Source organism: Anomalospiza imberbis, chromosome 12 (assembly GCF_031753505.1).
Source record: "Anomalospiza imberbis isolate Cuckoo-Finch-1a 21T00152 chromosome 12, ASM3175350v1, whole genome shotgun sequence".
NCBI classification, from domain to species: Eukaryota; Metazoa; Chordata; class Aves; order Passeriformes; family Viduidae; genus Anomalospiza; species Anomalospiza imberbis.
In genome coordinates this window covers 6,852,561-6,876,467 of record NC_089692.1, presented here as the reverse complement: position 1 = coordinate 6,876,467, position 23,907 = coordinate 6,852,561, and the positions used below count along the sequence as shown (strand labels likewise).

General features: G+C 46.6%; 1 protein-coding gene across 1 annotated transcript; it reads left to right on the top strand.

The window, feature by feature from the left end:
- The first annotated feature begins 2,879 nt into the window (after positions 1–2,879).
- VSTM2B (V-set and transmembrane domain containing 2B) lies at positions 2,880–23,164 on the top strand. The gene is made up of 5 exons (XM_068202590.1): positions 2,880–3,518; positions 4,142–4,326; positions 5,894–5,923; positions 6,783–7,206; positions 22,457–23,164. The coding sequence occupies exons 1-5, from the start codon at positions 3,446–3,448 to the stop codon at positions 22,543–22,545; spliced, it is 801 nt and encodes a 266-aa protein (XP_068058691.1). The 5' UTR covers positions 2,880–3,445; the 3' UTR covers positions 22,546–23,164.
- Positions 23,165–23,907: the final 743 nt, after the last annotated feature.

Genomic DNA, 23,907 nt, shown 5'->3' with positions numbered 1-23,907 from the left:
CACAGTCTAACAACATCAAAAGAGGTGTGCCACTACCCTGTGAGTGACAGTGTCTGCCTAAAGCACCAGGCACTCATCCACTGCTCACCATCCAACCCCTCCCGGGGTCAGTGGTGCCCCTGCATTTCATACCAGGGGGATTTGGGTTAGTACTGGAGTATGACAATGGGACTCAGAGATGACAGAGATGACAGTCCCTTCAGGAGGAACTCTGCTGGCTCCATCCAATGGTCCCTTCAGACTGCTCCTGCCTTACCTGGAAAGGTGCTCAGGAGTCAGGGGACTTCAGAGCTTTCCCTGCCACCGTCCCCTTGAGGATGGCCTAGGAATGAAGCCACTTGTACGAAGTGATGGAGAGTCCTGTTACAGAACAAATGCTTCTGTGCTTGGGTTTATCCTACATTAAAGGGATTTTCTAGTAAAATCTGATTTGGAAGTGGAATACTATGGAAATGCCATAGGATTTCTTCATAAAATAAGGAGAGAAAAAAAAAATAAGGTCATCAACTAAACACAGCCATTACTTTAAGCACCTGAATAGTTTCCCTGATTTCTGAGAATTGCTGGATGATGCTGCAGAATCATCAACTACAAAGTGAGCTTCTCCCTGTGACATTCCTCCCATTCATCACCATTTTGGGGCAAGAGTGCAGGCAGGTGAGAGCTTTTGCTGTAGAAATCCTTTTTGCTAGCAGGATTGAATCAATAAATGACTTCAAATGTTGTTATGATCCTAAGAGCAAGATTATTTGCACAGAGTACTTGCCAATGAATGTAGAGCACCACAGTCCCTCATTATAGTTTTAGCAGAACAGGAGTACATAAAAAGAGTCTTGGATTACTCTAACTTAAGGCTGTGAAAAGCACGCTCTTGTGTTTCTTATTCCTTACTTTAATTGAACACCAAGATATCAGCACTTCAGTGTCAGCTGCTACACATAAAATCAAACTTGGAGGGTTGTAAATACAGCAGAACTGAAGGTTTAGTGTTATATATTGAGAGAACCATTCAAGATAGAATTGTCTTAACCAACACTACTATTACAAAAACAACCTTAAATTTATTAAAATAGAACTAAGTTTAAATGCATTTGCCTCTCCTTTTCATTTTTATTACGTTATTTTATCTCTAAGAACCAAAACTCACTTAACATGAACTGGGTATTTTCACCTTCCTAGTTGTTGTAAATTTTCCCAATGTTGCAATCTCAGAAGAACTTTTTAAACATCAATTTTAATAAAAACTTGAGTAAAAGTGTTTAAAACATGATGTCGCTGGTCATTTGACATAAAAATTTTTTTGTTTGATCCTGTTTATCCAAGAGGAGTTTTCTAATCAATCCTTGTGCAGAGGGCACAAAGTTGTGGAATTGTGTCTCTAGCAGAAGACCAACTTAACCCTTTCCTGGGACTGGACTGGAAGACTTGTGCTGCCGAGCAGAGTGACTGCTGGATTTAATTCCTCAGGTATGTCTGTCCTGATGGCCTTTCCCTGCCTTCTTCATGTCCTGGTGGGTGGAGCACTGCATGGGGACTCTGGCACAGTGACAATAAAAGCCCCTGCAGTGATAGATGGCCCGAGGCCACATATGAATAAAGAAATGATGCTGGATGAAGCATACTGAGCTTTTGGGTGAAAAAGCAAAGTGTCAGCAATTATAAGACTATTTAATTAAATGGTGTTTACTAGTTATTACAAGAAGTTTCTATGACTAGTGGAGGCTAACTCCACCTGTCTGGGGAACTGGGCCCTGCCTGGGGCAGGATTTAGGCTCCCAGTAACCAATCTGGAGAAAGGCAAGTTGCTCTTCAGGCAAATTGTCATAGACCTGCCAGAGAACTGTCACAGGATTTAAGTCACAGTAAGATCAGTAGGAATGGCTGGAAATGCTCTGAAGAAAAAATTTTCCAGGAAGAAATATTAATTTGATGCAGTTTGGGTATTCTTCAGGACTGTGGGAATTTTACTGGAACTTCCTGATGGAAACCTTGCAAAGGTGAGTTTTCCTAGCAGGGAGCCAGCAGCTGGCAGGGTCCAGCCTCCACCAGAGATTTTTCTGATGGGACAGGGAGGTAGCTGGGGAGCTAGAGACGAGATCAAAGCTGGTCTGATTTAGTTATTCACTAACAAGAGAATGTTCCCAAATATTTTGTTCCATAGAAATCTTCATGTATCCAGCTAACACATCATGCATCTTTTTTATGGTCCAGAATGAAACCATTAAAAATATAAAGGAAATTTTCTGCAGATCTTAAAACACACATCCCAGGCCATCACAGTGATTAAATAAAGTTGTGGCTGAACAAAATGGTGACTTTTAATGGAATTTCCGGGGGGATGGGGAGGAAGGGTGAATATTTTAGAAGTGCACCTCAAATTTATTAAAATACAGCTCTCTCACATTAGTTACTGAAAAAATCAAATTCTGCTTATGATTTATACTCACTGTAATGACTTCACTGATGACTTTTCACACTTCTATTTTTTAATTGGGATATTAGCCTGAGAAACAGCCGATCCATGGAAACGTTTTCTCGTTATGATGCTGTTTTCTAAATCAATAGGAGTGGGTTTTGTTGCGGTTTTTTTCCTTAATGTATTTGAACAAGTAGCAAACGCAGTGAGTTCGGAAGCCTGACAGCAGCCGAGCAATCCGCCGCGGGCACGCAGCCCAGGAGGAGCCCCGGGCAGGGATGGAGATGCCGCGAACAGCAGCGGCTGTATTGCTGCGCGCTCAGGTGCTTCACAGGTACTTCCAGCGCCAGCCGGGGGCTTGAGCGAGCGGGCCGGGCAGCGAGCGAGCCCGAGCGGCTCCGCAGGTCCCCGGGGCGGCGCCGGGCGGGGCCTGGCGCGGGGGGCGGTGCGGGGCGCGGGCGGGGGCCGGGCCCGCGGGGCAGCTGCGGCCGCGGCCGCGCATCCATCGGATCCATCGGATCCATCGGCCGGGCGGGGAGAGGCGGGCTCGGGCTGCCGCCGCCTCCGCCGCGCAGGGGCAGAGCCCGCGACGGGCGCACGGCGGGCGCTGCCCGGGCGCAGCAGGGAGGGGAGGCTCGTCCCCGCCGCCGTCGCCTCGCTGGACCTCGCGGCGAGCTCCGGGCGCGGAGCGCTCCGTGGGATGGGGCTCGGAGAGACGCCCGGCGTCGCCTCCTCGCTCTCGGGCTGCGGGAGCCCCCACGCAGCGCAGGGCAGTTGAATCCCGCCCGTGGTGGAGAGAAGGAGCGGGGCGCGATTTTATTGCTGCATTCCCAGAAACGTCGCTTCCATCTGCGAGCGAGTTTGAGCAGCCGGCTGTGGATTTTATATTTGCTTCTCCGCAAACCGAGGTTAGCCGGGAGGCTTTGGCTTTTTGGGAAGGAGCCGTGCCCCGGCCCGCTGTGTGCGATGGATTGAGGCTGCCCGGCTGCGTCCCCAGCCAGGTCCCCGCCCGCAGCCCACATAGATGCGATGGAAAGTCGGGGGCTGTTCTGCACCCTTTGTTACCTGATGTTCAACGCTCCTCTGCTGTTCATTGTGACCGGTGAGTAGAGAACTTCGGCCTCTTCCCGCGGCGATGCGCCGCTCCGGGCACAACTTGCTGGCGGGAGGCTGCGGGGCCGTCGGGGCTGCGGGGCCGCCCGTCCGCAGCCGAGCTGCCGCCGCCCCGCTGCTCCCAGGCCCGGCCTCCCCGGCGCGTTCGCAGCGCGGGGCTGGGGGCAGGGAGCTGCCCGGGCGGGCTCTGGCAGAACAAGGTGGCACTGTTGGGCCGCAGCTGCCGGCAGCGCGCCGCGGAACGGAGCGGGGCGCGGCGGGCGCGCAGCCCGGGACAGTCCCCGCGCCGCTCGGCGGGAGGGAACACTGGGACACCGGTGGCCCTGTATCAAGCCGAAGGCTTTCTTAGAAGGACCAGGAGGTTTTTAAGTCCTCTTCAAACTTTCCACTGAAGCCGCGGCTGCAGGGTGACGGGGTCCGGCTCGGCCCTGCCCCGGCTGCGCAGTCCTGGATGCTCTGCTTACCCTGTGGTCCCTGGGCTTCAGGAAACCTGTGCCGTGGTCAGCACTTAGCTCTTGAACTGAAGCAGCTCACGTTAGCCTGAAAAGGACTGATCTTGTCTTGTAATCTCTCTCGTTAACCAGCCCTTGTAACTCTATCTTCCCCTCCCAGCTACCTTTACTGAAGTTCCCAAAGATGTGACTGTTAGGGAGGGAGATGATATTGAGATGCCTTGTGCTTTCCGAGCCAGCGGATCCACCTCTTACTCCTTGGAAATCCAGTGGTGGTACCTTAAAGAACCAGCCAGAGAACTTGCACACGAATTAGCCATCAGTGTCCCCGGCAGCAGGAGCAAGGTAATATATTGCTATGGAGATACATCTCTTCATCAAATGCAACATGCTTAGGTGGTGATGAGGATAAACTCAGCATTCCCAGAGTGCTTCCTCTGCCCAGTGGCAACCACCAGTAGGAAGCATCAGTGTGCCCAGGCCCTCTGAGGAATTCAGGAGTACAGGGCATGCACTGTGAGAGACTTCATGTCAGGAAAAAACATCAGTGCTTTAAGGATTGTAGATAGAAAATGATAAATGTTCCACTGCAATATCAGCAATGAGGTCCCAAGAAAAGCTGTTGTATGAAGTGTGGACAAGCAAAAAACAGTGCTTCTGTGGACTGAGCTGGGAATCACTATAAAAGGTGGGAGAGCCTCTGCTCACTGATAGTGCAGAGAAAGGCACAAGGGATACACCTCTCTGTTGATACATTAACATGGTACCAGTCTGCATCTACAAAGGCACAGTTACTTGTACACACCCACACTTGTGTCCATATCTGAAGATCAGCAAGATGTTTCCAGTCAGATGTAGCAATTAAAATGCATGAAGCAGAGTTAAATCTTGCGTGCCTTTTGCCCTCCCCCTAGGAAGCCATTGGGTCTGAGGGTAGGCTTTAGTCTAAATTCTTCAGCTGCATTTCCCCAGCATAAGCCAATTCATTCTACACCCCTCCCCACCAGAGCAAAGACAACTTGCAGGTATCAAACACGGCTGTACAAGGAGTGGGGTAAAGCAGGACTTTGAGGCTGTGTTGCCCTACTGTGCAGGACATGTCATCATCTCCAGCCCTCGGCCTCTGTGCCAGCAGGGTGGCCCGCAGCAGCCTCTGTGCCCGTGCCAGCTCCCCTCTCTGTGGCACGCTTGTTTTCCTGCAGGGCTCAAATAGAGATGCAAAGCATATAGACACTGAGCTAATGCGATGCCGCCTAGCTGGGGAAAGTGTAAGTCGGTTGTCAGACTGGGAAATAAATCGCTTGGATTTAAATGTCTTCTTTAACCTTATATAAAAACTGTGAGCTGCTTTTACAATAAATGATGACAGAGCAAGCCTGGAGAATGATGACCGTCTCCCTGAGAGGCGTATCAGTGAGGTCTGAGGCATCACTTAGGTTTACAGTGGTTGGCTGGAGACAAAAACATAACCAAATATGAAACCTGCTGCATGATACCTGCTCCCAGGGTGTTTCAGGACTGAAGCTCTGCCCTGAGCCATGCAGGATCCAGCTTGCCCAAGCCCTTCCCTGCTGTGCTGCTGGTAAAGCATCTTCCCCAGTGTTTGTCAGTGACTGTGAGCAGCAGAGCGTGCAACAAGCATTTCTTTGGCTGCTGTTCGCACCCTTGGGGAAGGCAGCGCTTCTGTGGGGCAGTATGGGAACTTTACCAAAACAGTCCCCCCGGCTGAGCACTGGTTTGCTGCCTTCCCTATCACCTGGGGAACTGCCCTGAGCCACACAGGCTGTGTGAATGGCAAGCAGAGAAAGTTGCATCTATCCATGTCCTGTCCTTCCACCAGGGTGGGAATATGAGCATCCTGTTGATGTGCTGGCAGTGCTGAGTCTAATTGCCCTTTTTTCTGTTCTTTTAGGTAGCAAATAAGGATGCAACCAAAATCAGCGTAAGTGCAGCTCGAGATGGGTGCACATCCCTCCTCCCACGCACGTGGGATTTACTGCATGGCCCCCTCATTTCCTGACACACGAATGCAGCTGGTCTCGGTGGCAGCCGCGCTCCTGCAGCACGGCAGGAGTGTGGCACGTTTCCCCTCCTCAGTGTGCCGTGGCTCAAGACGTTGTTACCATCTGTTGCTGGTTTTGCAGTCACGTCTCATTCCTCGCAAATCCAGAGGAGGTGACGCTTGCCTTACAGCCCTTCCTTAGCCACTTTGGAAAAGGACTGTGGGCCAAATCAGAAGAGAATCTTGCCTTCTGCAACCCCCAGTCGCCTGAGGCGACCCCCTTCTCTGGCTGTCCTGCAGGAAACACTCTCCTTTGCCTTTGAAGCGGCCCGGGTGCCGCTGCCCCTCTCCGCGGTGCTGGGGACACAGGGCAGCTCCTTGGACCCGGAGAGGGGACCCTGCGGCCAGCCGGGCTTGGCTCGCTGCAGCGGGCCGGGGGCGACCCCCGGGGGCTGCACTTTCCTCGGGGGGGTTCGGGGCGGCTCGTGAGGGGTGGGGGCTGCCCGAGCCTGGGACTGGCCGGGGGGCGAGAGAACACCCCGGGGCTGGTGGCAGAGCGCGGGTGGTGACAGGTGGGAGGTGGCGTGGGAACGATGGGGACAGGGGCTGGTTCTGGGTAGCGCCCGCGAGGTGGGGCTTCAGCAGGGAGGTGCTGGGCTCGGTGTCCGCTGCTCTGCGGGACCAGCCCCGGCTCCGTGCTCTGGCAGCAGAGAGCACGGCGCGGGCCGGGCAGGGCCCGCAGGCGGGGGCGGGCCGCTGCCCGCCGCTGAGGCCGTGCCGGCCGTGCGCTCTCTTGCAGACGGTCCGCGTCCAGGGCAACGACATCTCGCACCGGCTGCGCCTGTCGGGCGTGCGGCGGCAGGACGAGGGCGTCTACCAGTGCCGCGTGTCGGACTACAGCGACGACGAGACGCAGGAGCACAAGGCTCAGGCGCTGCTGCGCGTCCTGTCCCGCTTCGCCCCGCCCGACGTGCAGGCGGCCGAGGCGGTGTCGCACATCCAGAGCGGGGCGGCCCCGCGCCGCCACGGCCCCGCCGCCCGCCCCACGCCGCCGCCCGGGCCCGCCAAGCGCCCGCCGCCGCCGCCGGCCCCCGCCCCGGGCGGCGCCGCCCCGAGCGCCGCTGCCAGCGCCGCCACCGCCACCGCCTCGACGGCCGCCGCCGCCTCCTCGGCCTCGCCGCCGCCCGGGCAGGCCGCCATCCTCCGCCAGCAGCACGGGTCAGGTAGGGCGGGGGCCGGGAGGGAGCCCTGTGACCGCACGGCAGGGAGCCCCGGCACTGGCGCTCGCTTGCGGGTCGGGCACTGTCACCCCCCTGCCGTGGGGGGACTCTCGCTGCGACGCTGAAACTGAGTAATCGCGCCCGAGGCTGTTGGCAAAGTGCGCTTAGGTTGTCCCAAAGGCCCGGACTGCGCCTTGCCCCAGCCTGGACAGGAGTGAACACAGGCACGGGGCTGGGGAGACGGGTCCGAGTACAAGGCTGGGACCTGCATCCCTTTGGTAGATGCAATGGGAGGCCCCACGTTCAGAACCCCCTTTGCAGCTTTCTGGGTGCAGTGTTTGAAACCGTAGTTGTAGCCTCGAGTGAAACACCATGGATGTTCTGCAGAGAATTTAGATCAGCAAGTGGCTTACAGGGCTGGTTGTCCCGGGCAGATGCGAGGCCTGTGCAGAGCAGGATGCAGATTCAGAAGGGAAATGTCAATTGCTGTATAATGAGCTCCACATCTGAATTAATGACAGCATAAGAATTGAAGGTACAGTGCTCTATAATGTTTTCCAAATGTAAACATCATGCTAATACCGATTGTCTATCAGTTAATACTGTATTAAGTTATTAATGCCACATTACCATGTTGCGGTTTGCCAGAGGAGGCAGTTATAAGCCCTTATTTTTCCAATGACAGGAATGTCTGGGACGAAGAACATAGTCTTAAATCTGCATTGCAAAAGTGTTTCAAGCTTCAGAGGTGTGGTGCTGCTCTGGCTGGGCTGCAGCTCTCCTCTCAGCCACTGTCACTTAGCTAATGTTGAACAAATGCCCCTGCCAAGTTATCTGTGGAAAAGGGAAGCAATTTTATGCCACTAACTGTGCAGGGAATGCCTGAGCTCCCCTCTCTGCTGAGTGTCTTCTGACGCAGATTCATAATCTTCATGCAGGGAAGTTCACACTTCTTCCTGATACCTCTTCACACTTTCTGGGCAAGCAGTTGCAGGTTTTGGCTCACAGTAATGGAAATCATTCCTATATGGGTCACTGTGACCTGCTGGTGCTTTACAGGTGCTGTGTTTTATCTGGCTGCTACCTTTTCCTGTTTTCTGAATAATTTAGTTTCTTTCTTCTGTAGAAATACATGTGAAAGTTAGATTTTACTCCTTATCATCCCAAGACTGAGCTGGTTGTTCATTGCTGTCTAGTGGTAGATAAGGTGACAATTCCTGAGATCTAACTAAAGGTGCTTGTGGGCATTTAAAGAAGTTCATTTTGCTTTTGCTGAATCCACTGACCCCAAGAAATTAAACCAGACACTGTAATGCTCATGATGTATTGTTTTTTGTTTGGAAATACCTGCTTTTCTCCTCAGAACCCAGGGCTGGGGGTTGTTCTTATATTTGCTCTCCACTCCGTGACTGTGAGAATTCTTGCAGTGTTTTCCATGCTGACAGTAGAGGCTGGGTTTAGGACTTGCAGCGCTGTGCACCCTGCCTGCTGAACCCAGAGCTTATGTGGTGCATATGAACTGAAAGCAGGATGGTGGAAGTGCAGCGGGCTCAGTTCCACATCAACAGATGGATGCAAGCGTGTGCCGCCAAGACAGCATGTCACATATGCCTGTTAGGGCAAGACCTCCTGCCCAGATCAGCTAAACTGCTGTCTGTCCCAATTTTTTACATGTCTGTGGTTTGGGATATGGCACTTCTGCATCATTTCTAGGCTGCATTAAATTCTGAAAATTAACTGGTAGCGTTGTGGCCAGGACTGAAGGTAATGGAATTATTTAAATCAGTGAAACAGATAGCAGAATACAGTAAAATATCTAGTGGGGGTCTCCAGGTGGAGACTGATGCTGAGGGCTACAAAACTGGCTAAACAAAAATTTGGTGCTGTAAGCTCCCTGTTGGGCACACTGGTCTCTGTGAACAGTGCCACTCTGTGGCAGCTCCAGTGCTGGAGAAAGCCAAGTCAGACTGTTCATATTCCTGTACCGACTTAATAAGGTGTAAACCAGCACCTGCTTTTGTCCCCATAAGAGGGAGGTAATTAATCCTGTATGTTGGTATGGTCCTCTTGTAGAAATAATGCCTTTTCACTCTGCTTGAATCAAGATCTCCTTGAATAACAGGCTTCTCCCTGGTTTGTTGTAATTTCTGTACCTGTGGTAGTTTGGATGTGCCTGTAATTACAAATCAGTAGAACATCAATGACAGCATGGCTTTGGAGATTTGCAGCTGAGGGACTTGACCCTCAAAAATTCCTGATTTGGGTACCTTCTGGACCAGAACTGCCTGAGTCTTGTTATCACAAGATGTCTTTTTGGTTGCTTCTCTGAAGCAGGTTGCTGCTGTCCCAGTCCCCATCTCCTGGGTACTTTAGAAAGACTGTCTGGGCCAGGGATTTGGTCTGAAGCAGAGAGACAGTGTAGAGGCAAGAAGTCTTCCCTAGACATGAATGTCGCATAGAAACCTGGATAAAATATTAATGTGGCAGTCAATGCGATGAGGGCTTGCAGGAGTATCACCTGCTTTTGTGAGGAAAGGGAAGACTGGGGTCTCCAGTGCTGCCACTCGGGTTGGATAAGCACTAAACTTTCTTCAAAACATCATAAAAGAAAATGACATCTTAGACCTTCTGAGTTTCCCATTTGTATGTTCAAGTGGTGTTCTTTAGAGCTACAGTTAGGTACAGTAATTATTGTTCTCCATAAAGAATGTAGTTGCTTTATAGGAAATGGGGTTTTTCCCTTTTATTTACTTCTGGGAACTAGAAGCCCTGTTTTGAGTCCCCCCCCCCAAGGCAGTGTCGTAACTGGCTTTCCACACAGTAGGGCTAACAAATCCAACTAAATCTTTGTTCACGTGGTGTTTAAGACTGCAAGACCTAACCTTGTGTTGCTGTATGAGTTATATCTGCATAGCGTAATACATATGCCTCATTATCCTATTTTGAGCTCCATAACACATACAGATAAGTACTTGCACCAAATCTATGTGTAATAATTGAATAGTCTAATACATTTACAGTATTTAGCATTTCTAAGTCTTTTCATTTTACACAGGGATATTTCCTCTGTATAAAAGCAGAAATGTGGTCGAACAATGGATTTGCTATCAGCGATTAAGAAACATCCTCATTTAAGACACTGGAGAGCTCTGCCTAAGAGCTGATGGTATGGCACTAGCTACACTGTCCTGCACGAATTGGCCTCTAATCCTATTTTCCTTGCAACAGAAATCTTCCCAATACTTTCAGTGTAGTAAGAGAGGACCTCTATGTACTTGGATTCCAATAAACATGATTATAGATCAAATGCTACATTGGGATGTGCCTGCAGGGCTCTTGCTGACTTCAGCTGCTGCCCCAGTCATGCACCATGGAGAAGTGTGATTCTTTACATCTTCTAAGTGAACTGAAACATTCATTTATTAGGATAAATGTGTCTGTTACTGAGATTATTTAAAGAGCCGAGAGTCTCATCTGACAAACTGGGTTTAAATAGAAAATCCATTGTTTTGAACACCATCAGAAATGGTATTTGCCTGAAGTCTGTGTCAGCATTATGGTATATAAGGTAATAGATCCAGTATAACAGAAAAATTGACCAATATGCCACAAATATTAGCTACTTAAACAGAATTTTATCTGTGGTGTTTAAACAACCATATAAAACCTTGGTGCTGTGATCTCATGGAAGCCTAGAAAATGGGATTTGGGCTGTGAGGAGACAAAGATCTGCTGGCAAGACCACTTTTAACACTATCGGAGAAGCAGTCATCCATGTGGTTCTAAATGAAATAATACTAAGCTTTTAATTTAAAGGTTTGTACACAAATGGAATCTTACACTGTAGGAAAAAAATGGGGGTGAGCAAGTGAAAGTGTGCAGTGTTGTTACTGTTTGGAAGTGCTCCTGGTTTTTACTGGGTAGAGCAGGGGGGGATGCAGGAGCATTGCTGAGTGAAACACACAGTATCTCTGTCTCAGGAAGTTTGCAGTCCAAGTGTTTGAGACAGATAAATGACACAACAATAACTGACTTTGTTGAGTCGTGTCACAGCAGTGAAATTAAATATGAAAACTTAATTTCAGATCTTCTAAATTTAAGTCCAGTGCCTTAGTTGTGAGACTAACTTTGTCATCTGATGGTACAGTAATAAACAAGGATCTTCATCCTGACCTCCTGGGAGAGAAATTGACTATTATATCCTACCAAATAGTCTCCAAAATGAGTGCCTGTGTATTGGCTTGGGGGCAATTTTTATTCTAACTTCTGAGCAGAATGTAGATCAGACATTGCAGTTTCCAAATTCCCTTTTATTTGTTTGATCTCCAGCCTCAAAGCTCAAAAGCTCAAAAGTGAAAGCTTTAAATAAAATAAACAAAGATGGGAGTGTGAAACAAGAAGCTCTAGGAGGAACACAGGCTCATGTGTTGTGCACAGATGAAGTGGTCATCACAAGGAAGAGCATAAATCCTCACTCCACGCCTGTCCCTCCCCTCCTGAAAGCCTTTTGTGTCTGAGGCAGAAGGAGCTCCGCTGCTGGGCTACTTGGCCGAGATAAAGCAGCAGGTCCCAGCCCCGCAGCCCTGTGCCTGTGGTGCTCAGCAGAGCAGGGCGTGCACAGCCAGCCCACCTTGAGGAAGGAGGCCACGTGGAGACTCTTGGATCTCTGTTGTGCACGAGCAAGCAAGAGGCTGTCTTTGCAGCTCAGAGACAGCAGAGGAAGGAGCACAGTGTTTTATTGTTGCAGAGCTGTGGCTGGTTAGGGGGACTCTGTTTGCAGGGGCTGTGGTTGGGTTTGGACTAACTCTGGAGTAAGGGTTTGAGTTCAGGGCTCTCCTGGCTTTGTCAGAGCTTTAATGACTCTCTGCTAGTTTGAGACACAGCCTGTGGAGCTCGTTTATGTTTGAGAGATGAACATTACATGAAATGGCAAGAAAGGAAAGTCTGTGAGGCTGCTCAGCTCAGGCTCCCTGCCTTTCCCACTCAGTTATGTCAGGGTCTACTCCACTTCCCCTGTGCTTTTTATGAGAGCATGTATGAGCTCAGTTCTGATGTTACTTGTAGTTAAACGCAACCTGGGTCACATCACATTTTCCTTTACATTAAATAAAGTAGCAAGACAGAGGCCATAACTGAATTATCAGGCTGACCTCCTAAATGTCACTGGATAATAAACATGCAAAAAGAATTCTCATTAAATACACATCACTAGCACTTTAATATCTAGGCAAATTAGACTGCTTTGGGGACAAGTGAGGTCAAATATCTTCCTTTGTGTCTGTGTAATATGGATTAATTTTCGAACTGGACAAAAGCACTAACTGCTGTACTGTGTCACCTCATTATCTAGGGCAGAAACAAGCTGTGCCTGGGTGTTTTTGTACTGTGGAAATGCAATTTATTTGAGTAACCTCCTTTCAGCGGTTCTTGCTTGTTCCCCAGAAGACAGACAAAACTGTACTAACCTATTCTACTCCAGCCTGTTCACTGCCCTTGAAGAAATCCAAATATTATTTGAGTTTCTTTGATATCTTTAAGTTATAGGTGAAAAAAAAAATCTTCTAAAAATATTACTGAACACATTAAATGAAGGGGTATTACAGGTCTTTTTAGTGAATATTGAAGCTGTATCTAATACTGGTCAAGATTTCTATATAAGATTGATTCATTAGTGAGTGAGAATTAGAAATTTATATGAAGAAAGGCTCAGTGCACCCACATGTGTTTTTGCATGAGCAAACAGCATTTGGGGCAAGAATATACACACAGTGCTAGTTCTTTATACATTATTTCAATAGATACTTAGCAAAACGGAGTCTTAGTTTGCAGAACCAGCTAACATTGTATCTTTTATGAGAGGCAGTAATTGTTGCACACTCCCCATCTCTGCTAAACTGGTGCAGCTTTACTGATGTAAACTTTAGGCAGCTTTACTGATGCTTGAACTGTGCTGTCGATATATATAGGTCCCTAACAGTTTAAAGCTTAGCAGTAGTGGCACAAAGAAATGCCCAGACAGCCTTACTGGTACTGGTTTTGAGAAGGTTTTTAGTAGTGTGGGCTGTAGTTGGAAAGCAAACACAGAGTAGCCTCTGCCAGGAAATGAATCTTACAGTAGTCCTGTGTAGGTGTTTCTTTTTTACTTAAGAGAACCTGACAAGACTGTGCTGGCAATAAAAGGAGGTTGCTTTGAATTTTGATTTAGCTTTGCTAAAGCAGTATGAATGCTGTCAGGCTCACTATTGCTGTTTACTATGTGTTTTTTAAAATTAGATAATGGTAGAGCAGTCCCATATGTCAATAATAAACAGTTCAAGTAGGTTTGTATTGGAAAAAATGGGGTTGTCAGCAGAATGGTATTATTTGTCACAACAGCAGCTAACAACCAAGCACTTTATATTGCTAGGCTGTTATCAGCTGGGAGGCAATTTTATTAGCTGGAAAGAAGAGCAGTTTGGCAGAGCAGCAGCCGTGCTCAGCAGAGGGGTCTGTGTGAGCCAGCACGAGGTTGTGCCAGGCTCACCCAGGGAGGAGGGAGCTGTGCTCACCGGGCAAAGGACCCCAAGCACTCCCCACAACAGCTGCTCTCACCCTGTGGCTGGGAGCAGGGCATCCCTGTGTGAGCAGGGAGAGGCTCTGACTTCCAAAGCCGGCAGAGCACAGGGAGGTCTCTCATGGACATGGTCTTCTGCTCCTGTTTTGTTACCATGCTGCTGGAGGTGTTCAGGAGACATGGCAATGTATCACCTGAGGACATGGGTGAGTGGTAGACAGTGTGGTGGTGAGTTCATGGCTGGGCTTGGTGATCTTAGAGCTCTTTTCCAACCTCACCAATTCTGTGATTCTATGGGTAAAATTCATCAAACTGGTATAATTAGAATTAGTTTACTGCTTTATAATTGTTTTAATTGGCGTGCTAATCTGAATCCCTCTCACGCCAAGGAGCTGGAGATTTCACATGTACAGAGGGTATTGAGGAATGTCCCATGTCCACAGTTTTGTCAAATAACCCCTTGCTACCTTGTTCTGCAAAGCTTGACCTCCCTTACATCTAGGGCACAGCAAAGTCTTTGGTTAACTAACATCTAGCAAATATCAGTCATTGGAAATGACTGGAAATTTGGAGGGTCTCTGTATTTGTGGGTCAGTCCCAAAATGCCGCTGTTTGTTTATAGCAAAAAGGTGATCCCTTCTTTATGGAAATCACAGGGTCTGCTTTTTTTTCCAGACACATGCTCTCAGTACAGCCATTTTTCATGTATCATCATGCACTTAGTGCTGTTCTTTAAGTATGGACAGGATAGGGTTATTTTTCAAAAAAACCAAAAAAAAAAAAAAAAAAATCCTTAATCTGCACTTGCATCTGCTTAAGTTTAGTAATTCTGATTGGAGTGATAATTACAACTACATTGGCAGCTTGCTCCTAATCCTGGTCAAGTCAAAAATACTCTAAAAACAGTGAAGTGAGAACCATAGTGTCATCGTCTTTATTTCTGGGTTGCAAATATTTACAACTTGTGTGAAACCTGTGGTTCAGTCCAGTGGGACTCTTATTGTCAGTCTTTTCATAAAGTTCCTATGGAATTGCGTGAACATATCTAGCTTGCCTGCTTTTCTGCAATATGACTTTTTAGTCCTCCTACTTATAATGAAAAACCTGAGAATATGCCCCAAACTTGCTTCAAAGCTCAGTAGCTGAAACCAGCTTCCAGTATTTTTCATTGCCTTGTGCTCTGGGCAGTTTGAGTGGTGCTTTTGCTACTTGTGTGTATGGATATGCTCTGGAATTGCTCACATAATAGTATAGAAGAAGGAAGTGTAGGACTGGCTTCTTATTTACCACCTGAGCTACCGCTCATTCAGTTACTTACTTTTCTCTGTATTTTAGTTTAGAATTCATTTTCCACCAAATTTCATTACAAAGAATTTTGTATCCCTCATTATTAAACTTTCAGGGAATTAATTAATGGTTCTTGGTTTTGTTAATTTTAGATCATGGAACTGCAGAAAATTCTGGCAATTAAAAAAAAATCATAATTGACATGGTTTGAGTGTCTTAATAAGATGTTTGGTGAGGAAAGATCATCTCACCTATACCAAAGCAGAAATCTGTTTATGTGAGGGCAATACAAAGTAGAGACCAGCTGCAGGTCTCAAAAGAAGAAAGTTACTGGCTTATTTAAATGCAAACCGATAGAAAGTATTTGAACTGTATAATCTATATAGAATGAATTACTCATTTTAAGCATTCAGGATGCATTTCTGTTCTCCATTGACATCGTCTAGAGCAGTGTTTCCTTTTGGAGCTTGTTATAAATTACTCCTGGTGTTGTCTTGAAGTTACTTTTTAATTTCTCCCAAGTGGATATTTGGCGTGGTTGAGTGGTTTGTTTGGCTCTCTCCAGTGTAGAAGAGATCCCAAGAGCAGCCCTCCAAGGGCCTGGCTCCCTCAGCTCTGCTGGGCTGGGCTGGGCTGCTGCTCTGCTGGGCTGTCCGTGGGCACTGCCTGCCCTCAGCACACAGGTGTTCACAGGCACCTCTAGTGTTTGAAGTAGCAGAGGGAGGTTTTGGTAAGAGTGCTGATTGTTCTGTACACTTTTGGCTACCACAGAAGGGAAATGGGGATATTGAGGGAAAATCCTTCCCATATTGTGTTACCCCTCTTTCTTGTAACTTTAGTAGGAGATAGTATTTTGCCAGTCAGTTGGCAATGAAACTGCATATTTCTCTGGGAACCCAACAAACAGAAGTATTTCTGTATAAATACAGGAGTATTTCTTGCTCCATAGCAGATGTGCATTTCCCTGCATTCATCAAATCCACTAGTTCAACAACTCCTCTGTTTGTGATAGCTGTTAATACAAAAGTGTTGTGCCTTGCAGACCTGCAGCAGCTGTGGAATGGGTCAGATCAATTGTCCATTTAATCCTGTACCTTATGTCTAATGATGTCCTTATGATCCAGGAGAGGGAAGAGCCTCTGCAGAGGGTAACAGAGCACTTGGCTGGTCTGTGTACCATGAGCATGTTTGGCAGGGATTGTCAGCACTAGCATTTTAAGGAAAATTTGGCCTTAATGAGTCTCTGTTAAAATGAGCTCTGTTGAGACCAAAATCCACCTCAATAGTTGCAGGTGCCTTAAGGAACACATCCCCAAATCCTCTACCAATGCCTGTGTCTGTCCTGTCCCACAGGCACTCACACATTGACTTCCAGCAGAGCACTGCAGTGCTTCAGAAAATCAATACTGCAGAAGGAATATTTTTCTTCTCTTAGCTTCTTATCAGAACCAAACTTTTATTTCTGCATCATTTCCTTGCATGACTACACCGCTCTCTCATTTCCAACCAATTTATTTGTTTTCTAATCTGTTGCCTTACTGCTATCATGCTAAAATACTAAAGTCTAAAACACCAAACCACTAAAACAATAGTCTTCTGTCCTAGGTGAACTTTTTGAGTTGTCACATCAAAAACAGTCAAAAATAAGGACCAGGCTGCTACAAGGAATTGGCTTTTTCTCAAATACACATATTTATTTCTCTGCCTATTCAGGAAGTTTGCACTGTGCTGCCCTGTATGCAGCTTCTGCAGAGTTATCAAGCCTTAAATTCTGCCTCACCTCATTGTTTTCAGGTGAGTTTAGCCCAGCACATAGATACAGGTGTTAGCAAGTAAATTTGTGTAATTTAGTGTCCTGTTTTCGGGACTGCTAAATACTCCAAATGCAAGTGGAATCTTATTTGAAATATTAAATCCTGTTGAGTTTCCAAAACCAGGACATGAGGCTTTCAGTAACTCTTGTATTGTGGGGTTTTGGCAATTCACCTCTAAATACCGGCCTCAATATTGCAGTGGGTATTTTGAGAGAGAAGGTGGAGAAACAGTGAAAGTCAGGTGTATTTGAGAAGACCTAAAGTGATGACAGAGTTTTACAAACTCTGGCCAGTGTCTTCTGCCCAGTAAAATTGCTTTCAGCTTCCTGGAGAGTTTGAGGCTCTGGTGTGGATAAGGAAGTGAAATGTGGGCATTATCATGGAGGGCAATGCTGGTAGTTTCACCTTGCTCTGTGAGAAGTTTTACTCCTGACCTAAAAACCTTGATGTCATGGATAAAGGAACAAAGCAGAATCACAAGCTTCTACCTGCATGGTTGTGTAGAAATAAAAACATATGGTGACATCTGTGAGGCACTTTCTTGAGATGAGTTATGGAAAGCTGTTCCAAAACTCGGCGAATCATAAATAAAAATGGTAGTGGATAGAAAACTAATTTTGTCATCATGCTTTCTAGGCAGGTTCAGTGGCAAGCAGATCCCATGCAGTTGCTCTTAAATATGTGGGAAGTCACCGCTGCTGAAATTAGCTCCACCAAAAGGCAGCTGAGGAGCTGTTTCTGGTTGTGCCCGGGCAGAATGATCCACAGCCAGCCAAAAGCCAGGAGCAACGGGGACACCATAGTTCAGTGGTTTTTCCTGTTGTACCAGTACTTCTTTGAACAACACCTCCCGTTCCATGCAGTGCTCTAGGGTTGAGCTCAGAGGGTCTGCTAAAATCAGCACAGGCTCTGCATGCACTTCTGCACAACATCCTGGAGAATTAGCTCCTGGGGAGGAGTGGGAATTTTAAGGCATCAGGTACAAAAAAAAGATTTAAAAAAGGCAAAAATGCAGTGTGTGGATTGTGCTGGAAGTACTTAAGTACTTAAGAGTAGAGTTTATAAGATCTTGTCTCAAACTGTGGAATAGTTCTAATGGGGTGTAGCTTATTATCTCTTTGGTTCAGTAAGTGTATAGTGACTTCAGTAATTTCAATTAAAAGCTTCTAAGAAGATCTTGGGTCTGAAATTGGGGAAATTCAATTCAATGCAAATGCTCCAAATGTATGTCAGTGAGTGAGAATCTGTTTCATCTAGGAGGTTATTGTTTGTAATGATCCTTGACTAGTAACCCATGTAAAACTCCATTTTTTCCATAGATACCAGAACAAGAACGTGTATCAAGTGCAGTCTATAGTTTCTGGACTGAGAGAACAGATCAATCTATATGGTCACCTCTTAATGAAATGCTAGGTTTGAGGGCTTTAATTGGGCATTGTTCTGTAAGGAAATAGGCCAAGGCTAGCAGGTCACTGCATAAAAGGCAGTACAGAGAAATGTCTCGTGACACTGCCAACCGGGGCCCCAGCTCCATCATCAATAGGCAGTCAGATTTTAGGTGTTATCTCATCTTTCAAGGAAAATAGGCTACTGATGTCTTTCAGCTTTTTATTATATGGGCCACTGCATTTTACCACCATCTCAGAAAGAGACATCAAAGCACTTTTCAGATTCTTTCTAATAAGAAAAATAGGTGACTGCTGGAAATTGTGGGGTTTGACCATTAGTTAAATATAGCTTGTAAAAGAATCATCCCATTTTTTCTGGGTGTCACAAGTCACTTGCTTAATTAATGTTTGTTTTCAATTGAACTGTTTTAAGTCAAACTGTGATTAATTCTGGCATGAAAAAAATATTAAATAGAAAATTGCAGTAAAGCACTATTATGTCATAAATCGCAAAGAAGGATGAGTGATGCCAGAGAGCAATTCACCATACACGAAGAGAACAATTTGTTCTTGTTCTGCATGGTGGTAGACTTTCCCTTTTGGCCATGAGCATATAAATATTTTAAAAGCAAAGTTGTAAGTCTGTATAGTGATAAATATGCTTGCAATAACAGAACATCAAATGAATATTCAAAATATCATTGAAATGTTTTCTCACAAGTGTCTGTAGTTTGCAAGTAACTGTGTACTCCTGATTTAGGGCGTCTGGAGAAGAACCCTCTGTTCTCACACCTGGGTCAATCATGTGTCCAGGTCCTCATGCTCAAGCCCACATTTTGTTTGTTTGCATCTACAGATGCAGCAATTTATTAACTAAAAGTCAAGACTTCCACTACTGCAGTAACAGCAGAATTGAGGACACTAAGTTCAGTTTGTTGTTGAAATTATTTTTCTGGTTGCTTATATTTAGAGGGAGGAGAATTCTGATGTTCTGTGTGTCTAATACTGCCTTAGAGCAGAACATCACTGAATCAGTAGGAAAAAAGAAGCTTGTATGTGGTGTTCAGTAAGAATAATCACTTTCAAATAGTTTTTTTTAAATATGTTTCATTTAACTGCTGAGATTCTGTTAACAGAGTCTGAACTCACATCCTGCCATCAGAGAAGATGGAGAATATAGGTTGAAAACAACAGTAGTTTCTACAGAAGGAAAAGACAAAATTTGGACTATTGAATTCACAGTTCTACATTGAAATTTAAACTAAACTAGTACATAAAGATAAAACCAACATAGGAATGATTTTGATAAGCAAGCACACAGGTGCTGCAAGGAATTGTGACTAGTACTGCTTTCCCTTAAGCAGAAATGATCCTAAGCTGGTGTTCCTGGCAGCCCTTCAGCACCATAGTTGTAAGGACACTTGAGATTCAAGAGCCCGTTTCTCCAGGTTGAATTTCTCAGTATTTCCAGGGGAATTCCCCCTCACAGCAGCACATCTTGCTGTCTGAGCAACTGGCAGCATCTCAGCCTCAAGCCCTGTTCATTGAAAGCAGGGAAAGAATGGGTTTTCAGCACCCTCAGGTTTGATCATAATAAATATTTAAGGCCAGCTCTTCCCTGCAGTGCTGGGCAGGTGTAGAATTGGCACAAATTTGGCACCATTGAGCTGTGTGCAGCTGCCAGGAGTGTCAGCTGCTGCTGGGCTGCCCCGGCCATCCCCAGGCTCAGGGGACAGTGACAGCGCATGGGGACTGTCCTGGACTGGCCTTCTTGCAGCTGTGCCATGTCCCAGAAGAAAGGACTTCCCTGTACACACTTCTAGTGTCTTTTTGCAATGAGTTGCAACTAACTCTTTTAGCTGCCGGAGTTAATTGTGTTTGTTAATGATTTTTCAGCTTTCAAAACAAAAATCCTGTATTCATCTTAATACCTTGCTGTTGCTGTGCAGGCAGTCCTGAGCATGTGTTTGTGCATGCAGGGATTTAATTAAAACCTTAATAACTAAATAATCACCACACAGTCTGGGCGTCTGTGAGATAGCACTGTGGGGAGATTTCTTGAGTTCCTCAATTGCATACCACATTGCTGTGTACTATTTTTGATGCTGGATAATCGTGCTCCAGCATTGCTGGTGAGGTGCGTATAGATTACAAGGCAGCTGGAGCAGTGAGCCCCAGAGCAGTGCTTTGCTCAGGCACTGTTTGAGGCATCTCCTTTGATCATGCCACAGCTGGGAGACACATGTCCTAGAGACCAAGACTGAAGTATTCACATTACGGTGCCTGAAGTGAGTTTTGTAAACAGAAGTGCCCTGATTACTTTTCCAGAGATACAGAAAACTTATTTTTAAAGTTTTCATGCTTTCCAAAGTGTCTCTCACAGTCTGAGTGGCACTCAATGTTTTGGGCCCTGTAGGTTGGGTGTTCAGCAGAGAGGACCCCTCTCCCCAGGCGCCCCTCTGCACTTCAGCTGCGGGACAAATTCCCACTGGACTCCTGCTTTTGTCCCACATCCATCACATCCATCCCGTGCTGGTGAAGCTGCACATGCTGGTCCTCTCGTGGCTCAGGAAGGTGTCCCCAGGGGCAGCTGCTCTGGCCCAGCCTGGCCTTGCCTGTGAGGGCTGAGCCAAGCTCAGGGGGTGTCAGGCACCTGTGTCCTGCCCTGCAGCAGTGGTGGGGCTGCTCCAGGGAAAGGGGCTGCTCCAAGGGAACGGAGCTGCTCAAGGGAACAGGGCTGCTCCAAGGGAACGGGGCTGCTCCAAGGGAACGGAGCTGCTCAAGGGAACGGGGCTGCTCCAAGGGAACGGAGCTGCTCAAGGGAACGGGGCTGCTCCAGGGAAAGGGGCTGATCCAAGGGAACAGGGCTGCTCCAAGGGAAAGGGGCTGCTCCAAGGGAACAGGGCTGCTCCAAGGGAAAGGGGCTGCTCCAAGGGAAAGGGGCTGCTCCAAGGGAACGGAGCTGTTCCAGGGAACGGAGCTGTTCCAGGGAACGGAGCTGTTCCAGGGAACAGTGCTGCTCCAGGGAACGGGGCTGCTCATGGGAACAGGGCAGCTCCAAGGGAAAGGGGCTGCTCCAAGGGAACGGGGCTGCTCCAAGGGAACAGGGCTGCTCCAAGGGAACGGGGCTGCTCCAAGGGAAAGGGGCTGCTCCAAGGGAACAGGGCTGCTCCAGGGAACGGGGCTGCTCATGGGAACAGGGCTGCTCCAGGGAACGGAGCTGCTCAAGGGAAAGGGGCTGCTCCAGGGAACGGAGCTGCTCAAGGGAAAGGGGCTGCTCTGCCCTTGCCCTTGCCCTTGCCCTTGCCCTTGCCCTTGCCCTTGCCGGCAGCACAGCAATGGCCATTTCAGAGGTGGCACAGCAGAGCCTCATGCCTGTGTGTCCTGCTGTCTTGGCCGAGCGTGGCCAAGAGACCTCGGCCCCACAGCTCATCCCTCCCATGCCAGGGAGAGGGGCCACACCACGGGGCACACAGCAAGTACCTTTATGTATCTTTTCAGCACACGTCGCTGGAAAATAAAAAAACTGAGCGAGTATCTTGGTGTGCATGGGTGTGAGGCAGGGACAGCCTCGGTAGCTGCAGTGTGGAGTGGCTGCCACTCGTGTGGGAGCAATTGCCTCGGCGTGTCCTGCCCCATGAGTTAGCTCATCGCTCTCCTTGGGACAGACTGACGGGAACAGATGTGTTCCACACCTGACCTCTGTTTGTCTATAGCTCCTGAGCACATTTTTAATTTAAAATTCCGCTCTTTCCTATAAAAGGTAAAGAAGATGTCAAGGTCTTGCTGTTCCCATTCCAAATGAAATGGGTTCATGTCCTGTTAATCAAGAAGTACAGATGCAGCATTTGTCATTTCCCTTTAAAGTAATGGGTGGTTGATACCTGTCATTTCTCAAGAAACTATATACCAGATTATGGTGTATTTATAGAAATCTCAATTGCTGGTAACTTGGCTGAAGCCAAGTTTAGGCATACTATTAGTAACACATAATGAAATGACCTAAGTGGAGTCAGATTTGGGAGGGGGAGGAGAAAGCTATTTGAGCTGGATAGCTTGAGGATGCTGTTTTACTATTAAAATTAAGCTTCTGACCCCTGGCACTGAAGTGATAAAAATGAATCTTCTTATATTTCTCTTCTGCATTTAATCTTCTATATTGGAAAAGATAAAAAATCAAATCTTCTCTCCCTTGTCTCTTTCTTTTCTAGGTACAGGACCTATTTATGCTACAGACCCACTCCTATACATGTCCCTGTTAATACTGCATAAGCTTGTGCATTTATTAGTAAACCACTGACGGACTGCTCCCTCCACTCCTCCTCAGCCAAACAGAAAGGAACCTATTTAATAACAAACAAAACCCCTACAAAGGAATCCCTACCATTTTAAAGATGGACAGAAAGAGACTGAAAGAAGCATGATAAATTCTACGGGGGGGAAAAACATATTTTTGGGGATGCCACAAGAAGTAAACCACATAGAATAATGCATCTAGTTTCCAGACTCTATGGTGTAAAGCCCTGCTCTGTGCATGGCACTTATGATTTCTCTATTTTAATGTAATATTTTTTCTTTTCTAAACCTTTCCTCTGACTCTTCATTTTGCACGAACTGTTGAGCAGTTATCTTTATGACAATATGTAAAAATGTTGGGTCAAACCCTTCCTAAGAAAGGAAATATTTTTAGTAGATTATTGTGTTTAGGTTTTTTTCGATTTCCTTTTTCTTTTTTAATTAAATTATTTCTTTTGGAGACATTAAAAAGATACATCTTACCATAATTAATATTCACTGTCAATAATATTTATTTTTAAATGAAGATTGGAAACAAGGTAAGACATTTGTTTATAAACTGTATTGTATATTGCTGAATAACAGTTGAATAAAAAGATTTTGAAATAAAGTTTTTACAGATGTGTGTGCCTTTCCCTGCATCCTGAATGTCCATGAGAAGGCTTGATGGCTGCATGCCTTCCCTACCTTGTCACAGCACAGAGACTTGAGGAAAGATGCAGTACAAACAAAATAGAATTGAAATCAGTTATTTTTCAGACACCCTCACCTGATGCCAAAGCCCACAGCAGAACGTGCATGCAGCCAGTCCCAGGCTGCAGCTGCCTTTTCCTTGGTGCCACCAATTATCTCTGGGCAGTCAGGGCAAGATCTTGTAGATGGACAGTGGGACAGTGTGTGGCATTCAATGTAAATTGCTTTGGTTTGCCCCAGGCCTCTCTGAAAAAAAGGTGAATCAAGCAGTGGAAAATCAAAATAAAACATCCTGGAATGCTGTGTAACCTAGTTTCAAGCTTTGTTTAAAATATATTCAGATTTTTTAAAATGCATAATTTTGTCACTTCTTATCTACATGAGCTTCCTCTAAAGAAGCTTTTTTACAGTAAGTAGAGTAGTTATTTTTCTGTTGCAAAATGCTTGTTTTTCAAGTGAGCCAGTAAGATGACTTGGTAAAGAAACATGACCTGCATTAGCTGAATTTAGTGAACTGCTTTGAAATTTCCTATGCCTGACTATGACTCTTGTCCTGTCATTTGTGTGGCATTTCAGAGAAGAGTTTCCTTGTGGGAAAGGCAGAGTGACAGCTCCAGTGGCAGCAGGACTGTGTCTGCAGGAGCTGCAGAGCAAACACAGGACCTGCCACTGC

What these genes read in the sequence shown, in the direction of transcription:
- VSTM2B (XM_068202590.1), top strand. Translation starts at nt 3,446, where the DNA reads ATGGAAAGTCGGGGGCTGTTCTGCACCCTTTGTTACCTGATGTTCAAC. An exon ending in TCTGCTGTTCATTGTGACCG is followed by an intron (nt 3,519 to 4,141) that starts GTGAGTAGAGAA and finishes TTCCCCTCCCAG; the next exon opens with CTACCTTTACTGAAGTTCCC. An exon ending in TCCCCGGCAGCAGGAGCAAG is followed by an intron (nt 4,327 to 5,893) that starts GTAATATATTGC and finishes CTGTTCTTTTAG; the next exon opens with GTAGCAAATAAGGATGCAAC.